The sequence below is a fragment of the Gasterosteus aculeatus genome, chromosome 4 (genome assembly GCF_964276395.1).
Source record: "Gasterosteus aculeatus chromosome 4, fGasAcu3.hap1.1, whole genome shotgun sequence".
NCBI lineage: Eukaryota > Metazoa > Chordata > Actinopteri > Perciformes > Gasterosteidae > Gasterosteus > Gasterosteus aculeatus.
In genome coordinates this window covers 25,027,241-25,054,156 of record NC_135691.1, presented here as the reverse complement: position 1 = coordinate 25,054,156, position 26,916 = coordinate 25,027,241, and the positions used below count along the sequence as shown (strand labels likewise).

At 40.9% G+C, this 26,916-nt stretch overlaps 1 protein-coding gene across 2 annotated transcripts in view; it reads right to left on the bottom strand.

Annotated features, from left to right (window-relative positions):
* ptprz1b (protein tyrosine phosphatase receptor type Z1b) overlaps positions 1-26,916 on the bottom strand; it is a 52,200-nt gene that overhangs the window by 24,846 nt on the left and 438 nt on the right. For both annotated transcript variants that reach the window (XM_040174374.2, XM_040174375.2), the window contains exon 2: positions 9,667-9,735. In XM_040174374.2, the coding sequence (XP_040030308.2) occupies positions 9,667-9,735 (69 nt within the window). The remainder of the gene's footprint in view (positions 1-9,666; positions 9,736-26,916) is intronic.

Genomic DNA, 26,916 nt, shown 5'->3' with positions numbered 1-26,916 from the left:
CTGTCCTGGCTGAAAGTTCTGTATGTATTGACTTACTTTGTCCCAAGTGTGCGAGTGTGTGTGTGTGTGTGTGTGTGTGTGTGTGTGTGTGTGTGTGTGTGTGTGTGTGTGTGTGTGGGGGTGTGTTTGTGTTTGTGTGGGCCTCACAGCCAACACCTTTCAGACAAAGGGTCTAATGAGGTCACAACAGATGGTTTAACTGTTACTGGTCACACATGACTTAACAAGGTATTAGCTTTACGCTCCTTGGTGTGTGTGGAGTGTTGTTAAGCTTAAGTTCAACTAAACTAATGACGTCTCTGACTCATCGCAGCCAGGTTTGAACCTGTACAGATGGACTTGGATGGATTATGGTAGTTCCCACCTAATTAACATTTCTGTATTTATTTCACTAATATAAAAGTAATGCAAATAATTGATTTTCTTTTTGAAAACTTGTGTACTGTAGCTGTTTCAGCCACAGAGGCTTTAATCTGTGTCTGTTTTCATGTTTCTTGTTGTTTGAGTGGAGACTACCTTCCATCACTGAGGAATAATAGTCCACCTGAGTCAGTATCACTTAGACAACAGGAAGTCTCTCTCACACAGAGGCACATTGTGTTCTGGGTCATCTGATAATCAAGATGTCCCTCATTGTTTATAATCTCTTGGCGCCTAAGATGATCGCCTACATACCCGCACAACTAACCCCCCCACAACCCCTCGTTTGTGCAGGCGAAGATGAAGACCTTTAAGTTGCCTTGACACATGACTTTTATGTGTGGCAATTCTTTCTCCTGCTTGCACAAGTATTATTTAATAAATGTCCTGTTTAGTGATTTTACACTAGTGTCGAGTAAGAATTTTTTTTAACAGATTTTATCGTGGACAAACAACCAAGGGAAGAATCATTGCAAGTAAAAAATAAATGTCCATACGTCTTTACAAAATTGATAACTGTAAGCGGGCTACTTTCTTACTATAAGCAGATTATCTATTTCCACATTTTTCTGATTTTGTTTCTAGTTTTTCTTAGTTACCTTTAGTGGTAATTACACAGAGATTCAGTTTAATTGGCTGCGGTTTACACATGCTGTATCTGCAACTGAGGCCTCAAATACTGCATCAACACAATCTAGTTTACTTAAAAATCATGGAAAATACACTGAATGAAGGTGACTAATTAAGATTAAATTATAAAGCGTCAAACACAATTGAGATACATTCCAACCTATATTTTGCATTTAGCTAGAAGTGCCAGTAGTGCACACTGTGCCTGTGAGTGTGTTGAAATGATACAGTTACACTGTCTCTGTGTCCCCTGCTCCTGCAGCCGTGTCCGTCAGCATCACAACACATACACACAAACAAACAAAAGTTACATAATGCAACCATGGCAACAAGTTGCTTACTGTTTGGAGCAAGGAATAGAGAAATCCCCCTGGGGCAACCTTTCATGTCTTATATATATTAATAAACACACACACTCCTTCTTGCATTCAGGGTAACGTTTAATGATTAATTATGTAAATTTCATTTCATATCACTGAGTTCCACTTGCTTTTCTAAAAATATTCCCAAAGGGAAGCAAGCATACGCTGGCAGTGTACTTATTGTTGTCAAATCCACATGGTGGATTTTTAAAGCTGAGTCTGCAATTTGATGAACGTTGTTGATAAGTAGTATATTAAAGGTGTTCTCCTTATTTTGTATTTATACCTCTCTTTCTCTCACAGTTCTGGAGGGATTCAATGATAAAATACACATCTGTATATTGTCATGGTCAAATGTCTGGGAATGAATTCAAGCTCATCTGTGAAGTTGAAGCTGCAACACCATAAAACAGATTAACAGAGTAATCAAAAGAGTAACGATTTCTGTAAACTTCCTGAAGAAACTTTGTGCCCTGCTGGGGCTCAAAGAGCAGTCAGCTGTGAAAGCGGTCAAGACATAAACCATTTACACCTGATGCTGCTCTCCTTTCAGTTCACTACTCGCTCTCCAGGGAGGAGAGGACAAAAAGAGAAGAGAGGAGACACAGCATCGGAGGACACAAAGGTGAGAGTGCGAAGAGGAGCCAGGAGGAGGTGATGAAGAAAAGACTGAAGATACAAGAAAAATAAGTGCATGAGAGAAAAAGATGGATGTCGAAGGCAAAAGAAAACACGTGGAGAGTAAAAGTCTGTGTGCGTGTGTGCGTGTGTGTGTGTGTGTGTGTGTGTGTGTGTGTGTGTGTGTGTGTGTGTGTGTGTGTGTGTGTGTGTGTGTGTGTGTGTGTGTGTGTGTGTGTGTGTGTGTGTGTGTGTGTTTATAGGTTCTGCAAAGCTGAGTGAGCAAACTGTTGAGTTATTAAATTTAATAATGTAGGGTTTTACATTTTTGGGGAACCGACTGCTCCTTTTTTAATAAAAAAGAAAAAATGGCTGCCGGTGAAGCTGAGCAGGCAGCAGTGCTTTTGAGTCTGCACTGTTGTCTGGCTGAAGCGACAAACCACGGGCAGGTGAATGGTTTCACCTCCATTCATGCAGCGAGGGGCCTTCCATTTCCCTGAAGGTTCTACTGTACATGTACATGAACTAATCCCAAACTACGTTTCACAACCCAAAGAAGGTCAGTTTACACCAGCAGGCCAAATCCTTCTCAATCAATCAGAATTCAATTAATCCACATATCATTACACCATCAGTTCATTATTGTTAACACAAAGCCTTGTAAGCCTCCATAGCAGACCTTTTGCAGCAGACATATTGGCACATTAAGAGTTATAAATATATATAGATATAGATATAGATATAGATATATCTATATAGATAGATAGATAGGTATATATATATATATATATATATATATATATATATATATATATATATATATATATATATATTAAAGATATAGATCTGGATACACTATGAGAAAGAGATTGCTCCTGCTTAGGAGAATCTGTCTGTACTAAACTCTTTAGCATTAGCAGAAAATAAGAATTGTTCTTTTGTGTGACAAGAGACTTCACGCATTTTTATTCTGCAGAATCAATGGCTATGAATACATTCATGGGCGCACACACACACACACACTCACTCACCGACTGACATAAAGGAGTGAGCCTTAGGCTGACAAGATCTGAGCTACCAAATGAATCCATAATGGATGGCAGAGAGGGTACTACACACACACACACATCATATCATTCATCCAGTGAGAGGTGCAATGTTAATGATGGACTGCCACGCATATCTGACAACCAGACCTGTCAGATTATTCAAAAAGAAAGACAAAAAATGAGGCTATGAATCAAAGTCCCCTTATGCTGTTTATGTGATCTCTGATGGCCCCGTCTAGACATGTGGATATGAAAAGGTCGCGGCAGCATAAAATAAATATTAAATACTAAACAATGGCAGACTGTCATCATTTGAACCGATTTCCTCATTCACAATGGACATTTGATTCAAATATGAAACTGCACAAAACTCCATGACTGGGAGTTTTACTATGATATCTGGATACTGAAATAATTGCAGAGCACAGTTACCACTCACGTTGGGTCCCCACTGCAGCCACACGACTCATGAACACGGCCACGTGGTGGTGCACTCAAGGAGCAAGGAAAGAGAACGGGGGACGGAGGAAGCGTGTTTCTGAATAACGGATCACGCGTACGCACCTCGCCGTCATTACCTCATGTCTCCCACAAGGCTCAGCGAGCAGCCACACAGCCCTGGCAATAACTGGAGCAGAAGAGAAGCCAGCCTCAAGTATTTGGTGACTAAGAGAGAACTAAGGAACATCGTGGGTGGTGAACACAAGCATGTCGACGGAAAGATGAGAAAACGAACACATGAGACGGAAGAATAGACCAAACACTGGAATCAGTGCTTCTTGTCATAGTAAAAAGCCTCTACAGCAGCTTAAAAACCCTCCGAGGACGCTAAGACGCTCTAATAAATGATGATGATAACAACAATAAATACATGGTAAGGACCACTCTAAAAATAAAGTGCTTTTTACTGCCAACTACACTAAATCACTAACATAATCCGCAGAAACAGCGGATTATTTCCATAACTTTGTTCAAAGCAGCAAAGGTAGGAGATATATATGATTCATACGCTTCGATAACTTGGTGGGTTTTGTACTCTCAATTTGGCAAGGTTTGTCTAAGAGAAATGTTACAGATATCACTGGATTGAGTGCAATCTCGGCCAGCTATTTGTCGCGTCGTTTTCCGTGTTAGCTTTTAGCTTTAAAGGATTGTACCACTTTTCCACCGCTGAGTGCACGATTTCTGGAATAATTTGCATTGGATATTTTTATAACTTATAACTAGCTTGTTAAAGTTGTGTTTTGACCATTTTCAAACAAATTAATGGGGATTGTAGCCAAAACTGTGACGCTTCGAGAGGTGTGAGGGGTTCACAGATTTTTTCGTGATGAGTACACAATATTCCTGTTGGAAGTTGGTTCTGGCTCGGTCGGGCCCCCTACTGGAGATAGTTCGGGAAGAAGTGACATCTAGATGTAATGATTATTTCACAGTCTTAGCTGGAGGCCAAATAGAACAGATATAATATTTAGATTGATAAACCCATTTGTACTATTTTATTTTAGCTTTATGCTAATCTCAGTCGTCAAGACAAGCATAGTGGGGAGGGGGGGTGGGGGGGGGGTAAAAGCGAAATGGTCAGAAATGTTACCAAAAAGGTAAGCCAGGGATGAAGGCCCCTTACCGTAACATGACGAAGATTGCTACTGCTCATTCCGCCGTGCCTCCACGCCACACTCCCATGTTGACGATTCATTGGCCATAGAAAATGAACAGCGGGCTGGTGGCCAGATGCACACCTGCGTCCACTGTCCCTCTGCCTCATTCCCCTGCAGGGGTCGGCTATATTGTCCCATTGATTAATATTAACTTTCCAAAGAAACCCAGGCTGTAAGATACTGTACGTCTGAAGAAAATGAATTAATAAATAAGAAAACCAAACTTGCTTGGCAGGGTTAAACTGTGTTCAGAGAGATATTCTGCAGAAATACATCAGAATGTTCATTGACAGAAAAAGGCTTCTATAAAGATACTCATTTGTGCAGCTTTAGAGGTCTTGCTTTTGCCAAGCCAGTCAGCTTTAGTTACATCACAGTATTTCCTCACTGTCAGGATTATGCTAATCATCTGTAGGTCATCTACTTATTATACAGTATGCATATATGGTGGTATCACACAAGGGGAAGAAAGACTTAATAGGGCCTTTATTTATTTTTTTAACGCAGTGCGAAATAAAGAACGGGCCTGCTTAGGAAGGGGGCTGTAGCTTTAGGTTCCAAGGAGAAGATAAAACATGATCCAGGAAGGCCACCTCTGGAAATCAATCCTAAAGTCTGAAGGCTTAAGGGTCACAAAAGTAACAGCAGGACGGAATACGAGGAGGCTTGTTTTTTATAGATAGGCGGAAAACAATTTTGCTGTTTAATGCGACAAGTAATCTACCAGGAATCTCCTCTTGCATAAGCGATTGACCGCGCAGTGAGTCCGGTCCCACAGATGGTTGGGCAAGCCTGTTTTGCTGAAATAATGGAGATGACTGTGTTTTTCACACGGTACTAATGTTGGTCTGGACAACAACCTTCATTGCTTCAAAGCATTGGCGACAGTCACACATCTACAAACCAGTGAATACATGGATGTAAGATGAATGTCAGCGGCCGCACACGGATCCAAATTTAGCATTGCTGTGTGTTTCTTTACATAAAGAACTCTTCTGGGGTTTGGTGAGATGGAGCCGTCACACAGCCTCTCATGTGAGTATAACCCCTATGATTCTGCTGCACCAATGACGGCCAGATACATCTACTCTACCGTGCCGCGCTATTTCACCTAGACTATGACCTGATTCCTAATGTGAACACGGTGTACCTCTCTTTACCAATCAGACCGTTTAGACCGAACAAAAATGGTTTTGTAATACAATGTTATGAATTCATATGGACAGGAAGTATTCATTTTAGAAATCTATGTATGTGTGTTCCCCAGATAAAGTGCCAGGAGAGTACTGCATCGCCCATGGCTAAGACTTATTTGGAGGAGAAGGAGCAAGGGGAGAGACACAGGAAGGGTGAGGGAAGCAGAGGAGCCAGATCTCCTGAAAATTACATTTACATCCAACAAAACTGCCGTGTAAATTAATTTTGAATGAAATGAAAAGTTTTCCAATACGTTTTTGAAGAATTACATGTGATGTGTTTCCAATCTCTAGTTTTACTGGAAAATAACATACATTTAATATATACAACATATTTAAACGGGCTGCACTCGGAAGCTGTTTTTGGCCTCCTCTCCAAAAATGACACACTTTTCTACCCATGATAGAAAAGTCTAATAACTATTTGTTCTATCTGGCAATTCCTTTACTTGGGGACAAAGGAGAACCCCTGTCAGTGTTCTGATCCAAATAAAATCAGTTTATATGTTACTGGTGAAGAAATAAATCAATATAACGCACTAAAAAAATCTTTCAATTTTGAGATTTGCATGAAATAAAATTACTAACAGCCCTATAAGTCCCATAAAACATGGAGACGCCAGGCCATATCTAACTAACAGCCCAGCCCAGGACAGTAATCCTAAAGAGTTTCATGTTGATGGAGTGAGGATTACTCCTCTAGGACAGGCTTTCGTGGAGGCCCAGAAACGGGAGCAGTCGAAATCATGATTTCTGTCTATCTCGGGCGTTTTGCCCCATTCACTTTTTCAGATTTTCTGATAATATTGGATATTAATAAACCAACGCAAGAATGTCCAACAGCTTCCTTAACCAGTCAGAATCCGAAATGATGCTAGAGAATGACATCTGCCTTTCCATCTTTTGTGCACATTACAACATGATATTCTGCTGCTCTGAAAGTTTACAAAGAAATGTGATGTCCCAACACAACTTAAACAACAAGTAGTAGCAGTGTAGTCACCTTGATATATTAGTTAGGAACTTTTAACAGTAACTTAAACAAAATATGTTGCCTCCGATCGCATGCAAGAAACTGGTTTATCGGAGCACACAATTCCACTCAAACACCCACTTTTACACGATCGCACACATACAGACGGCGCCCTGGGGGAGAGCTCCAGGCAGGAGGATCTCAGGGACCCCTTAAGACAAAGCACAGAGGAATAACGAGAACAACATGGAGGAGGAGGAGGAGGAGGAGTAGGAGGAGGATGAAATGTAGTGCTTTTGTACACATCTTAACTGCATGTTTAATGTTAAACAATTTGAAGCTATCAAGGTTTTAATATGCTTTGTTAAATTTATCCTTGGTTAATGTTACCAAAGGATGAAATGAAGATGTTCTCTTTTAGTGTAGAACCCACAAGACTTTGGTGTCTTTCGGCCGCTTGCTTTGGTTTTATAGAGCACAAATTTACTGATGTGGTTCAGTTTCAATTTATAGCACATCAGGCAGCTATTTACAGCAAAAAGATTCCTGCCCAGAACCAAGCAGATAGAAGTTAGCAACTAGCCGGGGAGCATTCAGCATTTACATCAGGAGTTGGTGGAGACCAAAGCAGAACTAAAAAAAAGAGTATTGAACTTTTAAAAAAAAGTAAAAAATATATACTACCTAACTACGTTTTATTAATTAAGAACTGTAAACCTTTTGGATAAGCGGACCCTGCTGTGGTTTGTTCAAAAGAATTCATTTTTGTTGTTGCATAATGTTACTCTTACCTCCTCTGCCTCCTATCTTCCTTTCAGCTGAGTTCTCTTTTCTCTTCAACCCTCCTTCTCTCCGACACTCACTCTCTCACTCTCCTGCCCCCCTCTTTTCTTTTACTACCCTTTATTTCTCTTTTCCCCCTTTACCCTACTTCTGACCCAACTAAAAAGCTGTGTGCAGTGCCTCACAATGAAGTGCGTTTCTTTCACATGTTAATGATTTTACTCACGACTCAGTGCACAGGCGAGAAACACAGCTGGCCAGAAAAACAAGATTGTGCACGCACGTACACGCGTGCACGCAGCTCCGAGTTCAGTTGATCCACATGGACTCCCACAGAGTCGCCTTCATTTGTGATGATGAACTTCAAAACCCAACAGAGAGGGAAATGAGAAGTGTGGGGCAGTAAAGAGAAAGAAAGACAGGTCACAAGATAGAGAGTAGGAATACCAATGGAGGTAAGGAAGACAAGCAAGGAAAATAAAGGGCCATTCCTGCCTGAAAATGGATCTTAATGATGGACGGCGTGAAAGACAATCTGCATGATAAAAAGTGCATGTGCTACATGTGTATTGATATTCCTGCTGCTTTGGCTCTTGGCTAGGCGGCATAATTAACATAGTTCATAAGCCAATGTGGATACTTTTGCAGTCAAAAATTGATTCTGTACTAAATTTGAATGTTGTTTGTAGCTTTAGAATTCATTAATCATTTCATGAACAAACATATTTAGTATTTTATTTAATTCTTCTAAAAACCTCTGAAAAATTAAGACAAAATGACAAACTCAAGGCTCAAAAAGTCTGCTTAACAAACAAATGGGTGATGTCATGCTTCTCATAAACATTCTATTGCAATACACAGCAGACAAAGTGTGTGCTATAGTAGTTATGTTGACTCATAGTATTCACTTATATAAAAAATAGCACTAATTGAAGATTCATCTACCATTAATGCTTCATTGTTTTATTGCACATAAACCAAACATCCATGTTGAAAAAAAGTGTCATGCACAAAAAGGGGATAGACGTTATTTTCACAGACCTTCTGCTAAATGACCTGAACTAAAGTTTAGAATTCATCCAGCCAATGTTATCACAGCTCTGAGGTTCACACAGCCCTTAACATCCAGTATAATGACTTACTGTACAAACAAAATGCGTCAATCGTCAGCAGCAATTCATTTGGGGTAATAAGTTTAGTAGCTCTACATTTAGCCCAGTCAGGACCTGTTGAGTCTGATCGTTCCTCCTGATTCTCCCCCGAACATTAAGTAGCTAATCTCTCCATCTGGGACCATCACGGTCTGTCAGTGTCCACTCTTTGTTTATGTTGGACCACAGCTTAGCTCAGCGGGGGCTCTGCGCTGAGTTAGCTGATGCCATCTAACCATATGGTCCGGGTTAGATCAAGGCTGTCTCACGGGAGATGTTACTGGAATCCCTTCGTATTGTTTCATTTTCGCTCAGACATTAACAAGTCTGATGGAACTGTCCCCTGTAGTCTGTTTGAGGAAACTTGATCTTTGGGACTTGAAACCACAAAGGGATGGTTGGTTGGTGGTAGTCCTTTGTGTTTGCAAGTTCTTATGTGTATGTTTTATTATTCTATTCTTATTATTATTATTGATTTAGGATATATTCTTCTCAACTATGTATGAAGCTAATTTTATGTCATTGCAATGAAAAAAAACAGAAATTTTTACTTGTAAAACCCATCTCTTACTGTATATCGAATGGCTGATTTCCCTGTAAGATGCACTATGGGGTCGGTAGCAGATACCAACACACGCTGTGAATTGTATGATAACTTTTGCATAAAAATGAATAATTGTTACCACATTTAAACAAACACTCATGCACATCAAATCATTCCTCTCTCTGTCAAATCCCTGGTGTCCAGGTGGCCCAATTACAGTTGAGTATCGTTCACCATTCCAAACGATATCAGAAAGGGCAGCAAACGGCTCCTACACACCTGAGTACGACCAGTCGATGTCTTCGGGGAGTTTCCTCAGGCCTCGGACCAGTGGCTCTGCTGCCACAACTACAGAGGAGACAATGAAAGAAAGGTTATAAGTGTGGTTTTGCACATACAAAGACGCACACAAATGGACAGACCAGCGGGTGACATCATGACCAGCTGCTGTGTGCGATGTGATGAGTCACAGACCTTTCCTGTCATTCAGTGGATACATTTCACTACAACTACCTCGCCTGCCTGGAAATAGACTGACTCGAATGCGCTCATGTGTGATATCACTATGCCGTGTTCTACATATTCCAGCAGAGCGCAGAGAGCTGACCTTTTTTGTGATGAACAGCCGATCCCCAGGCAGCCTGGGTACCAACGTTTACAACGGACAAAAGCTGGCGACAAACATCTTATTCTGAGTCACTGACAGTTCAGGTCATTCTTTTAGTTGCCGCTGCACATATACTGACTTGATTCCGCTTACAGCCACACAGCTTTTATTCAAAGTAGGACAATGATTTGTGTGCAGCACACAATGGTTTCTGTCCATTGCTTCACTCACAGGGTGCCGCCAATATAGAGTGCAGCATGAAACCTACACCATTAACATCATCACAGCGCATAGGGATACTAGAGGACACAGTGATGTACTAAGTCTCAGTATCTATCTGAGGGGTCCCGATTGTCTAAATAACTTTACGTTCACTAGGCCAAACACTGAAATAAATCCTCACCGAACAAAACGAACACCTCCTGTGCGAAGATTTAAAAAAACAACAACATATAAATGCAGATTTAGGTCATGGACGTTACTATCATATCTACTGCTACATGGACGAATAGAGTGTAATCCTATTGTTTACAGCAGCCGAGATTAAAACTTCATCCTGTGTTGGTGAAGTTATGTTAACAGGAAATGCAGTGCATCCATTTCGAAAACAAAACCTCTCTGTATCATCTGGAAGATTGTCTGCATCAATGAATATTCAACACACCCTGATGCACACATGCAGCCACAGGGGGAATTTGGTGGTGCGCTTCACACTTGTTCAACTAAATCTTGTTTCCCCAAAATAGACTGATGCTAAAAGTAAAGATATTTTTCTTTCTTTTTCAGCTTTTGGAGGTTACGGGGAGCTCTTTGCTGACTGGCTGCATGGAGAATCTTTGAAGGTGTGCGCAGAGGCACAGACTCCGTGGTTAGCAGTTATGGAGGGCCATTCATTTCAGAATAAGATGGGAGTACTTTCTTAAAAGATAACAACAGTAAAAATTTGAGTGTGTAAGTAATGGAAATTAGCAATGATGTCTCAGGCATATGAGTCTTACTGTGCCTCCTGTATAGGAATGAAAAATACTGGAATATATTATAGAGTGACAACTATGACTGATACATGAAGCTCGCTATCGTCTTTTATCGCTCTGTAATGGAGGAATAAAAGAAGACAGAAGGGAAGAGAGAGTAAAAACTAAAATAAACTGCTAAATAAAGGTTGAAATAGTATACACAGAAAATAACTCAACACACCAATAGATTTAGGAGCTTATTTTAAGCCGGGTTTCCCTCTGCCATCTGTGTATTCAGTGTATTCCGTGATCACATTTCCCATCAGCACAAAGAAGGGAAGACTGATGAGATGAATGACTGTGAGCTCAGGGGAACGAGTGAAGAATAGAGTTGACTGTGGTGTGGCATCAATAATGGCTTCATTAACATCACACTGTGACGGATTTTAATCTAATTTGCCCTCGGCAAACCACCACAACACACATACAAACACCCACACACAGACACGCACACGCCCACACAAGCACAGAGAAACCAAAGAATAAACTGTTGTTTCAATTCATTTAAGAGCTTTAGAGAACAGTTTTTCTATTTGAAAAAAGGGAATTCTGTCATTTCTATGAGTGAAATGGAATTTGAAAGCCCTTTTATGCATTAGCACTGCGTAATCAAAGAGTGGAAATGCATTAAGATCAGGGCTGTCCATAGATTAAAAAATTAACCAATTATTTGCACAATTTGAAATGTATTAATCGCAATTAAAAGTTTGTTGTTCTTCTAAAGATTTAATCTTACAAGTAATGAGTAATCATTTTAGAAAGCGTGTATTTTAAATACACAAAACTTCGTAAATTTGATCATTCGGCACACCGGGAGTAAACAAACAATATTTTACAATTATTGAACATTAATCTCAGCATTATTAATCGCACCGAGTAACGTGTTCATTTTGACAGCCCTAATTAAGATACTTAGAACTTTAAAAAAATGTGTGGTGTAAACTAACTTTACATTTTGTTTTGTTTTGGGGAGCGATGAGGAAGCAGCATCACGCCGAAGGAGAACGATGTGTGTGGTGACATTCAGCAACTGTACGGTAGACATATTCTGTAATATATATAAGGTTACAGTTACAATAGCTCGTATCCTATGTAAGTCCTTGCATACACGTTAATAAATGTGTTTTCTGTTGCGTTTTTTATTGACAGTATGTATTGATTTCCTCTGTCTTAAGGTTGCAATATTACTTTTAGCTGAAAGTACATGGCTTAACTGATTTAATTTGAATTTAAAATAACTGGGAAATGTTCTTTTCTCAGCCTGAAATATATCATGCTCCGAAGGTGAGGCTCATCTTCCTCAATGAAATGAATCTGTATTTTATACGTTTTTTGGCTTTTAGGCTTTTACTGTCAAGCACAGCAGGTTGCTAGGCAACGGGAGCAGCGGAGGTAAAGCTGGGGAGGGAAGCAGGAAGTCCCCCGTGGGCCAGAACCGTCCCATTTCAGAGACCGCTCGGTTCAGCCTATGCGGTTATTTAGGCTAGAAGGATGCAGCCCACCGAATTGAGACAAAGCTAAAGTGTGCATCATGCAAAGAGAAAGCTCTCGATTGTCTTTAGCTTCTTATGAAGCTCTAGAGAATATTAACAGGAGCTTAATCATGCAACTGCAAAAAGTGAAATCTTCCCTTCTAGCTATTAGAATAATAGTTCTGAGGATGTGCAAAGAGACTGCCGCAGACTCTGCTTCATTTGTGGTTCATTTCTCTCTACTGTCTGTAATAAAGGCATGAAAATGCTCCAAATACTTTAAATATGACCAGGTTACACATCACAGAACCATAACATTTTGCTCATCAGATATCTATCTTTAGTCAACACTTTAAAGATCATTACATCCATAATTGTATGGTTGGGGTAAGTCAAGTATTTTAGATGAGTTAAGTTGATGAATGCCGTTCTTTGACCAATTATGTAGTTTGTCAACGTGAGGTTCAAAAGGAGCAAACAGTCATGCAGGGTTTCCACCAGCTTATTAGTCCTACTGGTGAGCTTCACTTCTCTAAGGCAGCGCTGACCTGCCATTCAGAGCTGAATAACAGCAGTGAGTCATCGGAGGACGCAGTGGAACGACACTCACCGGTGCCTCTGCTGTAAGGCCACGGCGGGTAGTGACTGGACGCCACCGCTGCGAGGCCGACCATGCAGGACCTGTACCACTGTATTATTCCACCCGTCTGCACTCTTTCTGCTTTATCAGATTTCCCCACGAGGTTTCAAAGACCGGACATTAAAGGCTTAGGTGGCAGCGGTTGCATCAAGACATTCGTATGGGTGTTTTATTCATGGGGCAATGGTCAACAGCAATGCGCTGCTACAGCATCACACATTCACAGACCAGTTGTCCATGCCAGAATAAAGGGAACGCTGGTGGAGTAAAAGACTGGTTTACACTTATAAATGTGGAACAAAACTATGCTGCAGCCCCTTTGAGCGGCGTTCTGTGTATTGGCATGAGTGCATATGACTGAATAATGAAGCAAAGTGGGAAACCAAATGAAGATGTGGGTCAGCCAGACACCTGTTACTCTCTCTATAAACTTCACTCATACTAAAGTGGCAGTCCCTGACAATAAGAGCTCCACTCATAAACATGTGATTTGGCAAAACATGTTGAGGCAATGCAAGGAAGGACGTTAGCTCTCAGTTGTCGACAAGGTGTTTAAAAAAAACACAACCATCATGATAAAAGGATTTTGATCTTATCTAATGAGTGGGTCAAAGGATGGAGAGGGTAGTTCAAGCCCTTGATGTGAAACACATATGACATTGTCAACGATACCAAAGATATCCATTGTTGAGCTCTCTAAGCTGGTAATGGGATCACCTCAGGTGGTATGCTATACTTCACAAATGGAATGTGCAGCATTTTGGAAATTACATCTTTCATATATTCAATGATTTCAGTGAGGTTCCAGTTTGAAAAACAACTGTTTAAATATCATTTTGACAAGATTTTCTTTCAAATAAAAAACTGTTTTGTTTTTTTAACACAGTTCATGAGACATTTCTCCTACAATATGAATATAATGTAAATCTTCAATGACCTTTCTACACATAGTATTCATTATCATTGGTGGCGGACTCCGCCATTCACCCACTAGTTTTAAATTGCAAACCAACAGCCTCACATGTTTTACTGTTAATATTCCACATTAAAAGCATTCAACTTGTGAAACAGATGGTGGCTTTTATTGTGTATTTGTTAAATCATTCACAAAAAAGTAGTTTCACTTTTGACAAAAAAGCTGCTCAAGTATTATGGTATTAAACCACACTTAATGTTATCACGTAACCACGGGCGTCGAAAAATCAAGCTGCAACTGGATTCTCCTTTGATCCGGCAAAAAAAGATCACAAAACTAAGTGTTAGGAAACTGCAGCCTTCTATTCTCACACTGCAGACAGCGAGTGTGTCCCCTCAGATCCGCTTACATTAATCCATCATGTTCCGCCCAGTCCAGCAGTCATTTTGCGATTAAGTAAGGACATTTTATGGTTTTCCATCTTCACTTAGCCCTGAACTTTGCACTTCTTCGGTTATCGATTTCTTATGTTTCCGAGAAGGGCTGTCAAGAACCCAGAAAGAGGGGGCACGAAGGTGTGGATTTCAATCAAATGTAGATCAATGTGTAAAGAAATATAGTTTTCTAGTCTGCTGCAGTTTATCAAGCTTGGGCCGTGTATTTAAAATGTTTGTAACTGCATTGAAATCCAGTTTAATTAAGACTTCTTTAACGACACGCAGCAGCAGCCTTAAGGCCCAATCCCAATCTCCCCCTAAACCCTAAACCCTGAACCAACAAGCATCTGGTCAGTGGTTGAGTGTGAGTCTTCGAGGGCTTTAAATTGTGTAAATACAGCACAGCACTTTGGTGCCACATGTCACGTCACCATGATTTCACAAAATATGATTACAAGATTATTCAATTGAGGGAATTTATTTCATACTTTTTACTCTCTGATTTGAAAGTATTTCAGGCTCTTTTAGAGGTAATTTTATGTTTTACCTTTTTGTCAAAATTTCTTTGATTTTTTTATTATTATTCATCATTCATTTTTCATGAATGATGAATAAATATCATCTGATTTCATGCAGGGTTTTTTCATTTTCAATCTTTGATGTTTTATATGTATCCATTTTAATATGCCTGTTCCTTACGGAAAGGGTTCTTAAAGGGCTCCAAATGTCTTCCAAAGACATTGGGACAAAACTAAACCTTCACGCAGGGTGCATGAGTGCGTAAGGGTGCAGATTTAATTGTAAATTGTTATATTTCCTGCACTGTGTTTATTTGCCTTATTGACCAATGTTACGACCACACGCCATGTCAAATTCCTTGTATGACTAACATACTTTGGCAATAAATGTTCCTGATTCCTGCGATTGGGCGCTAGTTGGCAGTTTTTTTGTGAGGGATCGGTAAGGGATTTTTAGCAGTAGATGTGATCACTGCTGTTCTATATTAAATTAAACATTTTGTTCCTCCAGGGACAGGAAGCCTGTTTGTTCAACCCACAAGAGGGAATGAGTCTGCACGGTTTCATGAAGGCTGTAGTTTGAAGGCTGTGGGAGTCTTCCAGAAAAATTATAGCACTTTATAATTATTTCAAGCAGCCTTAAACAAACTATTTTTTAAGATGATTAGTACAAAAGCATGAAAAAACATCACATGTCATAGAATTTATACGGTATAGTGTCTTGCAAGATTTTGTCCAGTGTGTTTGTATTTATTTAGTCGCATGCTCTCTGTCCGCTGGTGCGGCAATTGTATGAGTGCACCTAATTGGAAGAGAATACGGTCAATTTTAAAATAAAAAATAAGTTAAATGACAAAAAAAGTCAAATATAAATGGCCCGCACACCCCGGTGGTTGGGGATCGCTGGTCTAGTCCACAGCTAGACTAGAGGCTCTGTGATGCAGGACTGGCAGTGGTTTGAGTTAAATGCTGATAACCGCACGCTAACATGCTCATGAATGTTGACATGAAAAGGTTTTATGTCTACGCAAACTTATAGCTGAGATATTGGTATATCAATATATAAGAACAAATAACGCAATGTAAGCTCATGGTGGCCAGAGGAAAAGTCAGCGGAAAAAAGTCATTGGGATTCATCCTTTGGGGATTGTTTCTCCAATAACTGTCAAGGCCAATAGCTAGTAATAGTTTGAGACATGTAGTTGTTAGAGGAAAATCCAAAGGCTCCTCAGAATAGATAGGATTCATCCTCTTGAGACGACCAAATGAACCATTTCCTCCGCTGTGAGCGGCCCTCGGCATCACTGAAGCCCCCTGTCAACACGTAAGGACTCACATTACAAAAGTGAGCAACTAATCAAACCCACTGCTGTTAAATATCTTTTGCCAAGTGAGAGGATTCCGGGACGACTGCTGCCATCACTGATCCCTGCTGAACAGGCGACATCCGTGTCACATAAAGCGTGACACCTGTTGACTTCTGTGTCACAAACACACACATGAACGTCTACATGCACTCATACAAGCACATACCTCCTGGGGCCACATTATAACGTATATAGCATTCAGCTGCGTTGAGTGTCAGCTGGCTCATTTAGTACACTTAACTTCACCCTTACTTCCTGCCACACGGTTTCTTTTCCCTCATCTTAAGCCCAGCAGGAATATGAAAAGTGAAACTCTCTTTCCATATTCCTCCAGTGTGTATTCAAATACGGTATATAATGATTTATTGAAATGTTGCCTTGTGCAGCTTTGCAACCCGGGGCATGTTGGGACCATTTGTAGTCTATTTATGGCCGGCTACTAATTCTGCAGCGTGGGAGACGTCTCCCTCTGTCCGGCTGAATGGACGAAGCCAAACACAAAAGTCCAGCAGCAGAGGTTATGACATTGAGTCCACATTACATGGAGGATATTGTTTCTGGGTGCGAAACAAACTGTGCATTGTTCCACAGCAGGAACACGATAGAATTAAGGCTGGAATATAAAACCTTATTAGACAAGCCTATCACTTGGATCTGTGTGTGTCTGTGTGTGTGTAATAAAGTGTGTGCTGAGTGTCCTGGACTCCAGTTGTTCGAGTCAAAAACAAGGGAGCTAGTTTTTGTGGTGACCGTGAGAATTTGAGGCCTGGTTTGAAGGTGGTAATACTGTTGAACAGCTGGGCGGATAAAAACACACACACACACACACACACACACACACACACACAAACACACACACGCAGGTGTCAGGTATCACCCAGAAAAGTCCAGTCAGATATCACAGATTCTAATAAAACCAAACAATCCTGTTATTTAAAACTCTTTAACCAAAACAGGTACACTGCTGGAGGGCGGCGGGCAAGTGATTGCTGCTGGGTCTCTATGGCGGCAAATCACTGTCAAAATTCGAGAGCGCAAATCAGGTTGATGCGGGCGCGTAAATCAAACATCCGCGAGCAAATCTCCGTCTTGCGCGAGCAAATCTCCGTCTCGCGCGAGCAAAAGTCCGTCTCGCGCGAGCAAAAGTCCGTCTCGCGCGAGATATTTGTTCCCTCGCGAAACATGAACTTCCTCGCTCGCGAGGTTAGTCTCTGCTCGCGCTCGAAGGTGTTTTCTACGCGCTCGCTGTTTTTCTTTTTGACAGTAAGGGGGCGGAGCCAGTTACCATGGTCTCTACACCTGATTGGTTACAAACCCCGTCTTTGGATGGGCTGGAGTGATGCATTCATACAACTATAGAAGCCCATTTCCGCACTGAAGAAAGGGGATAGAAAGTCAAAATTATGAGATAAAACGTTGTCAAAAAACAAACGCCCCCATCGGTAATCGTAGTGGACCGTAGAAGACAACCAGCTAAAACCATCATTTACCATCGTATATTGGATTATAGTTTCTTACCATACGATTACTGTTTTTGTGTTATAAATACCAGAATGTTACCGTTTACTTATAACTGTATACTTTTGCATTTAATTCCCCACAAATTAAAGAAAGACAACCAAACTCATTTCGGTCATAGTGGTTGGAGTTTATTAGATGCCTTTAAGACAAAAATGTTTGGCATTTGTAACCAAGATCAAAACATAAAATATGCCGCATGTATACAATAATTAAAAAAAGTTTCCCTGAGCAAGAAACCTAACCCCCAATTACTCCACATAAATTATGTCAAACCATGGCCGTTTTGGATAAAAGTGACAGCTACATGTATAGTAATGTTCTGTAAGTCAAAGTCATCATCGTATCTCATGAGACACTATCTCATTATGATGACTTACAGGACCTGTTTTTCAGTGGCTGACATGGGCTTCTATGCATTAACCTACAAAAGATGTAGATGGATTGTGATTCACTGCACTTGTATGTGTAGTTCCACCACTTCATAAAATACATGTAACATGCAGTTGAATCACGGTAGTCTGCTATTATTGTAAACTGCTTTAACTGTTTATTCATGACATTGGCCGTTAATTTACAAGCAAGGGATGGAAATGTACCTGTATGTTACAGTTATTATGACATACTGTAAGATACCGTTAGAAATGCACCGTAAATTTACAGCAATTTGTTACAGTGTATCTCAATTTGAAACTCTACTCATTGACCACCTATTTAGTCTCTGGGGTAAATGCCAATACAAGTAGTTCCAACTAACAATACAATTAATTACACAAATATAGCAGGACAAAGCCAAAATCCTCTGGAAACAAAGAATGCCATTTCTGATTGATAAATGATTCAATGGTTTGAATGGTTGTCCATTACATTGTGTCGCTTTCAGTACTCATCATTAATGCCATGTGTTTATAATAGAAAATGACTTATTTGGGCTTTACACTAACGTTGATATGCCAGTAAAACTGTAGTGCTTCTTTAAATACACCTGCATTTATTTTTGAGCTGTGTACAAGCCAATGAACCCACGCTTTGAATTTGCCTGTTTCCCCCTCATGCAAAATGGGGAGCGACGATATACTGACTAGCGAGCAGGCAGGACATTGTCTTTATCTTAGCAAGCAACTCAGTCAGATCAACACTGTCTCAAACCAATGAGGTGACAAAATATAATCAGACGGGAATAACTGAGACCATGTGTGCAAACAGCGAGGAGCGTGTGACGCGACGCGACATTTAGGACACACACATACAAAGGGGAGCATGGGAGGAAGCCAACCAGTTGGCCGACGCATGTGTTTCTGAGTTCCAGTTTATCCACTGAGCACGTATGATTGCTCATGTCCACGTCATTTATGCATGTGTGTCCGTGTGTGTGCATGTGTGCAAGTGTCATTAATCTGTGTGCCTAGTTAGAGCAGTGAGATGCACCACTTCCATCTGCTCGGCACCAATTGAGAATATGCTGCAGTGAGCATGTGTGTGTGTGTCTGTGATTAGTAGTAATGTAGCATTTCAGTGGAGCAGGACTTCTAACTAGTAAATAAATAAATTATCAAGCATTGACCACTGCATAGCAGTCTGCTGCTGTGTTACCAAGAAGGAAAAAAGAAGAATGTAGAAAAACGGTAGCTGTAAATAATTATTATTCTATTATTCTGCAAACGGTTTAGAAACATGACTCAAAACTCATTGAGCTGTGTGGATGAGGTGCTTTTCATTGATTAATCCAGAGCAACATGCTTTGCATCAGCATGCAGGTTGAATCAGCGGCGTTTCCACGACAACAGTTCAGAGCGTCATGACAACAGAAGAGCACCCCGATGGCGCGTGGAACACCCTGACTTCCTGTCGGCTTCCTGCTCCTACTCTATCTATTGCCATGGATACAAAGCCATTACCTCTTCTCTCTATCTTTCAGTGTGGGATCACGCCCCCAATTCCTCACTTTCCTGGCAGACACTACACACACACACCTACACACACACACAAGGATAATAACACAAAAGTAAACATAACCCTCATACAAGCGAAAGCATGTGTGTGCATTTGAACACACTCATTCAATCACCAGAGCACAGAAGGGGCCGGTGTGTAGGCTGTAGCTATATAGCTATATAGCTATAGAGAGTGCGATCCGCAGCCACCCTTAGATTTCTATAGATTTTCTATTGTAACGTACGTGGGCGGGACTGAAGGCGGTCGGCTGGTGGGGGGCCAGGGGGGTTAATTAACTTCATCCTCAGCGTTCGGTCACAGTGGCAGCCCCCCCCCCCCAGTGAACTTTCTGGAACGTCTGTTCTATACTGAGATCCAGTTAGATTCCACTCAACTCGTCTCCGAATTCCACGCTTCACGGACCAACAGACAAGCCTCCATTAACTTTTATCAAAACACTTCTTTCATACAGCAACGCCAGAGAGCTAAATAAGACTCTTTAATTTGAGAAGCTCTTTAAACTTCACTGAAACGCTGTTTTATTCTGACAGACTCAACTGGAGTAATGTAATCTTGTTGATTCAGATTACATCACAAATTGAAGCTAAAACAAGACAGAACATCCCATCTGCAAATACACGAGCTGCACATGTGTCATTATTCATCACAGCCACTAGTTAAAATCTTCTCAACCTGGAATGCACTATTGGACAAAGTGCAAAAAAGGAGGAAAGTCAAGTTTAACCTATTAAATGGAGGGCATTTTAACAACAGCATAGCTATATGAAAGCATCCATTTACAAACCCTTAACATAACTTTTGTATTGGCAGTATTACTGTATTAATTATAGGGAGTTGGCTCAAAGTCCAAAGTGCCAAATTCTATAAACCAGTGGATGAACTTCACGTTTTATAACATAAAGTGTAATGCATTGTTGATATATTAGATATTAGAATCAAACTCCGATTGGATCAATTGTGGAATTTGCAACACGCCAGTCAAAACTTTCTCCACCTTCTGGTCTTGCTCGGATTTTACTTTCACTTTAAGATCACTTTGAAGATAAACTTGATCTTATGGTAAGTAAATTCAGTTCACACTAACATCACTAACATCCCAACTTGAATATGACCGCGTCGAATGTTTATTACGGCAAGCTTTTGTGATCTTTCTGACCTCTAATGTTGTTCTAAAGCCGCTGACAAAGGATTTTAAAGCTGAGAATTTGCAGGATTTGCAAGAGTCTCGCCGGTAAAACCCAGTGGCACAATAACAGAGAGAACAATGATGTACAAGAGAGAAACCGTACGGTTGTGATGCACCGCTGGAACATCTGTATTCAAACGTCTGGCTCTGCTGCGTAGCAGGGAAACCGGAATATGAAGGAATTAGATCTCCAGGCAGGCCCTCTAATCACATTTAATCAGTTCTCATGTAGATAAAGGTCAAGAGTGTGATTGTTACCTTAACACTTCTACATCTTTACATCAAAATCTAGTGACTTCCCTCAAAGCTGAGGTGTGTGCGTGTTACTTTGCATGTGAGATCCTGTTTGCACATGTGTGGGTCACATGTGTGGGTGCCATCAGCTGGCAGGCCGGGTAGCAGCAAGGACCCCCCCCCCCCCCCCTCGGCAGCCTCAGTCCTCGATGCTAGCCTTTTAAAAAAAAAACACTGGCCTTTCTATGTGAGCACCGACGCACACAGGCGGCCATTGTCAGCTGATGTAACTTCAGACGGACCACCTCAACTGGAGAGACTGCAGAGAAAGCATTGGTGTTTTGTGGTTTCAGTGACTTTGTTTCACTCCCTCTCCTCTCCTTTTCAACCTTTTGCCCCTTGTGATTCTGCCATCCTCCCTTTTCTAACAACATCCTATTGCTAACAACTGAGAATCTAAAATTGTCTGAGATGTTGAACAGCACATTTTGACTAAGACAGGTGAAAGGTCACTTTTAGGAATATTCTCCAATTTGGTCCAGCATTCTCTAACCAAATTGGAGAATATTCCTAAAAGTGACCTTTCACCTGTCGTCCTGTTTTACATTGACATAATAAAACTCCTCTCCTATTTCCTGTCAAGCACCACTTCTGCTGGTGGTTTTAAAGGAATACAGATATTTTCTACTCTAAGAGGAAAAATAACATCCTGTAAAGGCATGAAAATAGGCTCTGCAAAGTCTTTATGCTACCTCTTTGAGACACCTCCCCACAGGCTTCTGTAGATGGTGGTTCTATCTGATGGTGGTTGCCCCTGCAGTGGTCCTGCTGGCTTACTACTCACAATTACTTGAATCATTTCTGTCATTCTGTCAGGAATTGCATGTATTATACATTGTTCATTCTGTACACATGGCATCCATTGTAGTCTGTCCATCCCGGGAGAGGGATCCCTCCTCTGAGGTTCTCCCTAAGGTTGTATGTGTACAGACTGTAAAGCCCTCTGAGGCTAATTTGTAATTTGCGATTTTGGGCTATACAAAATAAAATGAATTGAATTGAAAAAGCTGCGGTTATCTTGGCCTCCAATAGAGACTCAAAGAAACATTTCAAGTGGTTCCTTCCATCCATCGTCAAAACCGCTTATCCTGCACACAGGGTCGCGGGGGGGCTGGAGTCCATCCCAGCCAACTTCAGGCGATAGACAGGGTACACCCTGGATTGGTCGCCAGCCAATCGCAGGGCTACACAGAGACATACAACCATTCACACTCACATTCACACATCTACGGGCAATTTAAAGTCCCCAATTAACCTGATCCCCAGAGCATGTCTTTGGACTGTGGGAGGAAGCCGGAGAACCCGGAGAGAACCCACGCAGACACGGGGAGAACATGCAGACTCCACACAGAAAGGCCACTGGGCGGAATCGAACCCAGGACCTTCTTGCTGTGAGGCAACAAGTGCTAACCACCACACCACCGTGCCGCCCTTCCTTGTGTACCAAACTTACTTATTCCATATCACAGCTAAAACACACTACTTACTCACAGCTGTGTAACTCAAAAGCCACGCCTGTATGTTGTATTTTGCCACGTGACTCATGGGTCACCACCGGTAAGCTGGCTGATGTTGTTGTTCTTCACCAGAGAGCTTAACTGTTAAGAACACAGATTGTTTTACTGAAATATGAGATTTGTGTAATTGTAATTGTAATAAAGGTGAAAAAATACATATTTTATGAAGCTGTTTGTATGAGTAACAGAATAAAAAGGAGAGATCTCCCTCACTGTATTCCATTTTCACCTCTGAGACACTTTATTTTTCACCTCTGAGACACTTTACGTCTGCCGATCAAGAAGAACTACGATGACGAAACTTTTGAGTGACACGGGTGTTTTCAGCGAGCCGACTTCCATGTCCAGGCTGCTCAGCGTCAAAGACACTCAGCGGTCCTCATGGCACGGCCCAGCTTGAAAATTGACTGGGACCGTACGCTGCCACAGGAAAAGCAGACTGCAGCTAAGTGGATTAAAGAATAAGAGCACTTATGAGTTAAATGCTTTGGATGGAGGGGCTGGTTAAAAGCAGAAACAGTAAAGGAAGTGGAAGAGAAAGAGGGAAGAATGACAAATATCACAGTCGAGACTAGTCGATAAATTATTCAATGTAACATCTGGGCTTTTTTAGTAATGCCAAAACTGTGGTGAATAGAACATTGCAAGGCAACTTCTATCAGTGCACTCAGAGTACACGTACCTTGCTTATAGTACCCAAAATAGTACAACTACAAGATTTTGCTCCATTCCGAGGATTTAATGATCTCTGTTAGGAAATGACAAATATCGGTAATATTCTCTGATAAAAACTTTTCTCTTTAATATTATAATCTCCTAAATGTGTGTATGCCTGCCCACGCCCCCCGAAAAAGAAAACTAGACAGTTAAGAAGGCTTTGGAAAATCTTTCTAACAAGATTTATTTCACTCGGTGGAGATTTTTATTTGGCTGGTTTACAGACCTCCAGACTCCATCAGCATGTGCGTGTTTGTAAATTGGCCCGCACATAATCTCATTTTAGGCATCAGAGTTAAAGCCAGTAGGAGGTAAGCAAGCACTTCAAAACACATGCTATGAACAGTGATACAATAAACAGATGCTATGTACTGTGTTACATATGTGTGCTTGACCAGTCTCCAATATGTCAGATGGGAGGATTTTGTCTATTTCGCTCAAATGTTGCCTACAGTGTGATAACAAGAAAGATAATTATGGAATTAGAGAAGTGTTGAGCCAATCCTTCAGACCGATACTATGTTACATTCAGTGTTCAGAGCAGTTCACCCCAAAAACAACAACCATAAGGATTAGGAGTATAACGTCCACTAGTGGAGGACAACATTAAGATAAGACCAAAAAGACAAAAAAAGAGTTTAAAATAAATTCTTAAAAATGATAGTTTGTTTCAGCAACACGGAGGCGTGGAGAGGAAATAGAGAGAGGAAGATATTAATCCACCGTCTTGTGTGGAACCAATACTTTGGATGGATCGTGATTCGTCCATGTTTATATTTTCTACCTCATTCCTCTGAAAATGAACGAAACCAAACTGCAATTTCTTCAAAATATTTTAGCAAATTCCAAACATTCCAAATGTTTTTGTCAAGGAAACTTTCTCATTTTCTCACGCAGCCAAAAGGCGTTTTTTTTTTTTCATAGCTTTAACACTAACAAAGGCATCGACCAAACACGGAGGCTTCTTTCCTTTCACATCGAACGGCCTTGATATATAATATCGTTATCTTAGAAGGATTTGTATTCCTATTATGTCCGTTACTCACCAAAACATAATGTGATCTTTGAGTACTGAATGCATTTCCTACAACACTTTTAACAGTATTGTAAATCCTGTATTGTTTACATCAATGTTTCTTTGCTGGCACATTGCTGCATTACTGCCACCTGTAGATCACTGTCTCACATCCCCATCATAGGTGAGCAGGTGTTATTGTAAAGTCACTGTTTCTTGGATCACAAATAACATTCAGTACGTCATAGTCGGCTGCGTTCGTGGACTTAGCTGTAAGGAAGTTTTATTATAAGAATGACTGTAAACTCTATGACATACTGTATTTACGATGTAACCGCCTCTCTCTCTACATATTATTCTATGGATTTACACATTTAATACTCTGCCATATGTGCCAGTGTTTTGCAGGACTTTGATATTCCGGCACCCAGTTATGCCACCGGATAAAAGCCCTGTGGTTAAAATGCTCTGAGGGCACTATGTGGCCAGATGGTCTCTCACTAGGAGAGCATATGATCTGCACTCACTATCACACATTAACCATGACATACGTAGTGTACGGTAATAGGCCAGATATACTGTATAGCGCATTTTAGTATAGTATTTAATGGTTGGATTTTTTTTATCTATGCTGGACCTTTTTATTATTTTTGGGCACCAAGTTTCTACCTCACCGTCAGTGATGAGTAACAACATTTAACGTGTGAGTAATAAACACGCATAACACAACACATTCCTTATTCACATGAGGAACCTGAAGGCAATGGGGCAGTATTTTGTAAACCGTGTGGGGACCCACTGGCTATCTTCTGAAGATGATTTAGCTTCTTTTGTTTTTTATTTAAGCCTGGTTTTATCTTAAATCTCTTCTCTCTCGCTCGCTCACACACAGTAAAGTACACAGACAATGATTTGTGCCAAAGTATAGATCCTGCTGTGCTGCTAAATGATCGATAGCCTGCAGGCTGCTGTTGCCATTGTTGTCAATCATTCTCCCCAACAATCAATCAAAATTGTGGCTAAATAAAACCCTTCTGGAGTAAAACGTAGTTTGTTAGGAGAGTAAACATATCACCAGAGACTAAAGGAAACAACCCCAAAATGCAGGAGTGGTCAGGTGTGTAGACCCCAGGTGGGTATCTGTGTTCTACATCAAAACATTGGACGCATCAGAACAGAATAGGTCCATGAGTCCGTTTCCTGCCTGAACTAAACATATGGAATCACAGGCAGAAGGTGTGAAACCGCTGAGGAGTCACATGTATGCTCTACTGTACTGGTCGAAAAGCATACGGCACAGTGGAGGACTCTCCAGGGGTTAAAGACCACACGGAACTGTGGGCAGACTGGTCTTTATTTTCATGAAATAAGACCTACTGAAATGAGGACACCTCATGAGATTCATCTGCACTGGAACAAGTACATGATGGAATAAAAAGATTGATTTAAACAAAGCATATTCTAATTCTCAAAGGTCAAAATCGACATAAACGCTACTGAAGCTGGGTGAATGCCAATGACCCATTTTTGAAAATTGGAGAAGTGAAAGAGGCTTTGCTCCACATGTCTGGACCAACAGTATTTATAATTACTGTAGGAATTTTGTATGCTCAAAAATCTAAAACAAATACCCGCTCCCTTTGCAGTGTTTTTTTGTATCTTTGGGAATTGTAGACTGAATTATATACAAATTTTGTCCTGATCCTATACTTCAGCACCTGTTACTGAAGTCCTTCTCTCAGTTTTCTAAAGATGATCTGTGCTTCAACAGCTGCTCGGACACATCTTCAGAGATTAAAACTATTACACCCAGCTCATAGCTCTCACAGGATGGTAAGAATAGCCAACATGCTTGTATAAGAATCAGGTGTTTCCTGGAAACTCTAACAAGTGGCCGATGCCCTCAAAGACGAGCGCTGTGTTACATTAAGGGCATTCACAAGTTTAATTCAAGCATAGAATAAAGAACAGACACTTCATGCTCTGTAAATGTCAGAAAAGGGATAACTAAATTACAATAGCTTGAAGGGACATTTGGACAGAACGATTTAAGTTCAACAGACGCAGTGGGGACAGTGTCTTCAACCCACGAAAGACAGCAGGGCAACTTCTGTTTGTAAAAAACGTCTCATCGCGCTCGAAGAATTAAAATCCCTCATTTAACTGCGGATGATAGACACTAGATGCGAGTGGACGGGAATGCTTAGGTGTAACCTACATTGTAGCAGCACGTTTCCGGAATGTATGTTCAAAAACAAAGAAATCCCAAATTCCAAACCACGACTAGAATCCATCCGGCTTTGCCGCCAAGTGCGCGAGAAACATCCGAGCGGAATAAAAGAGACTGCGGCGT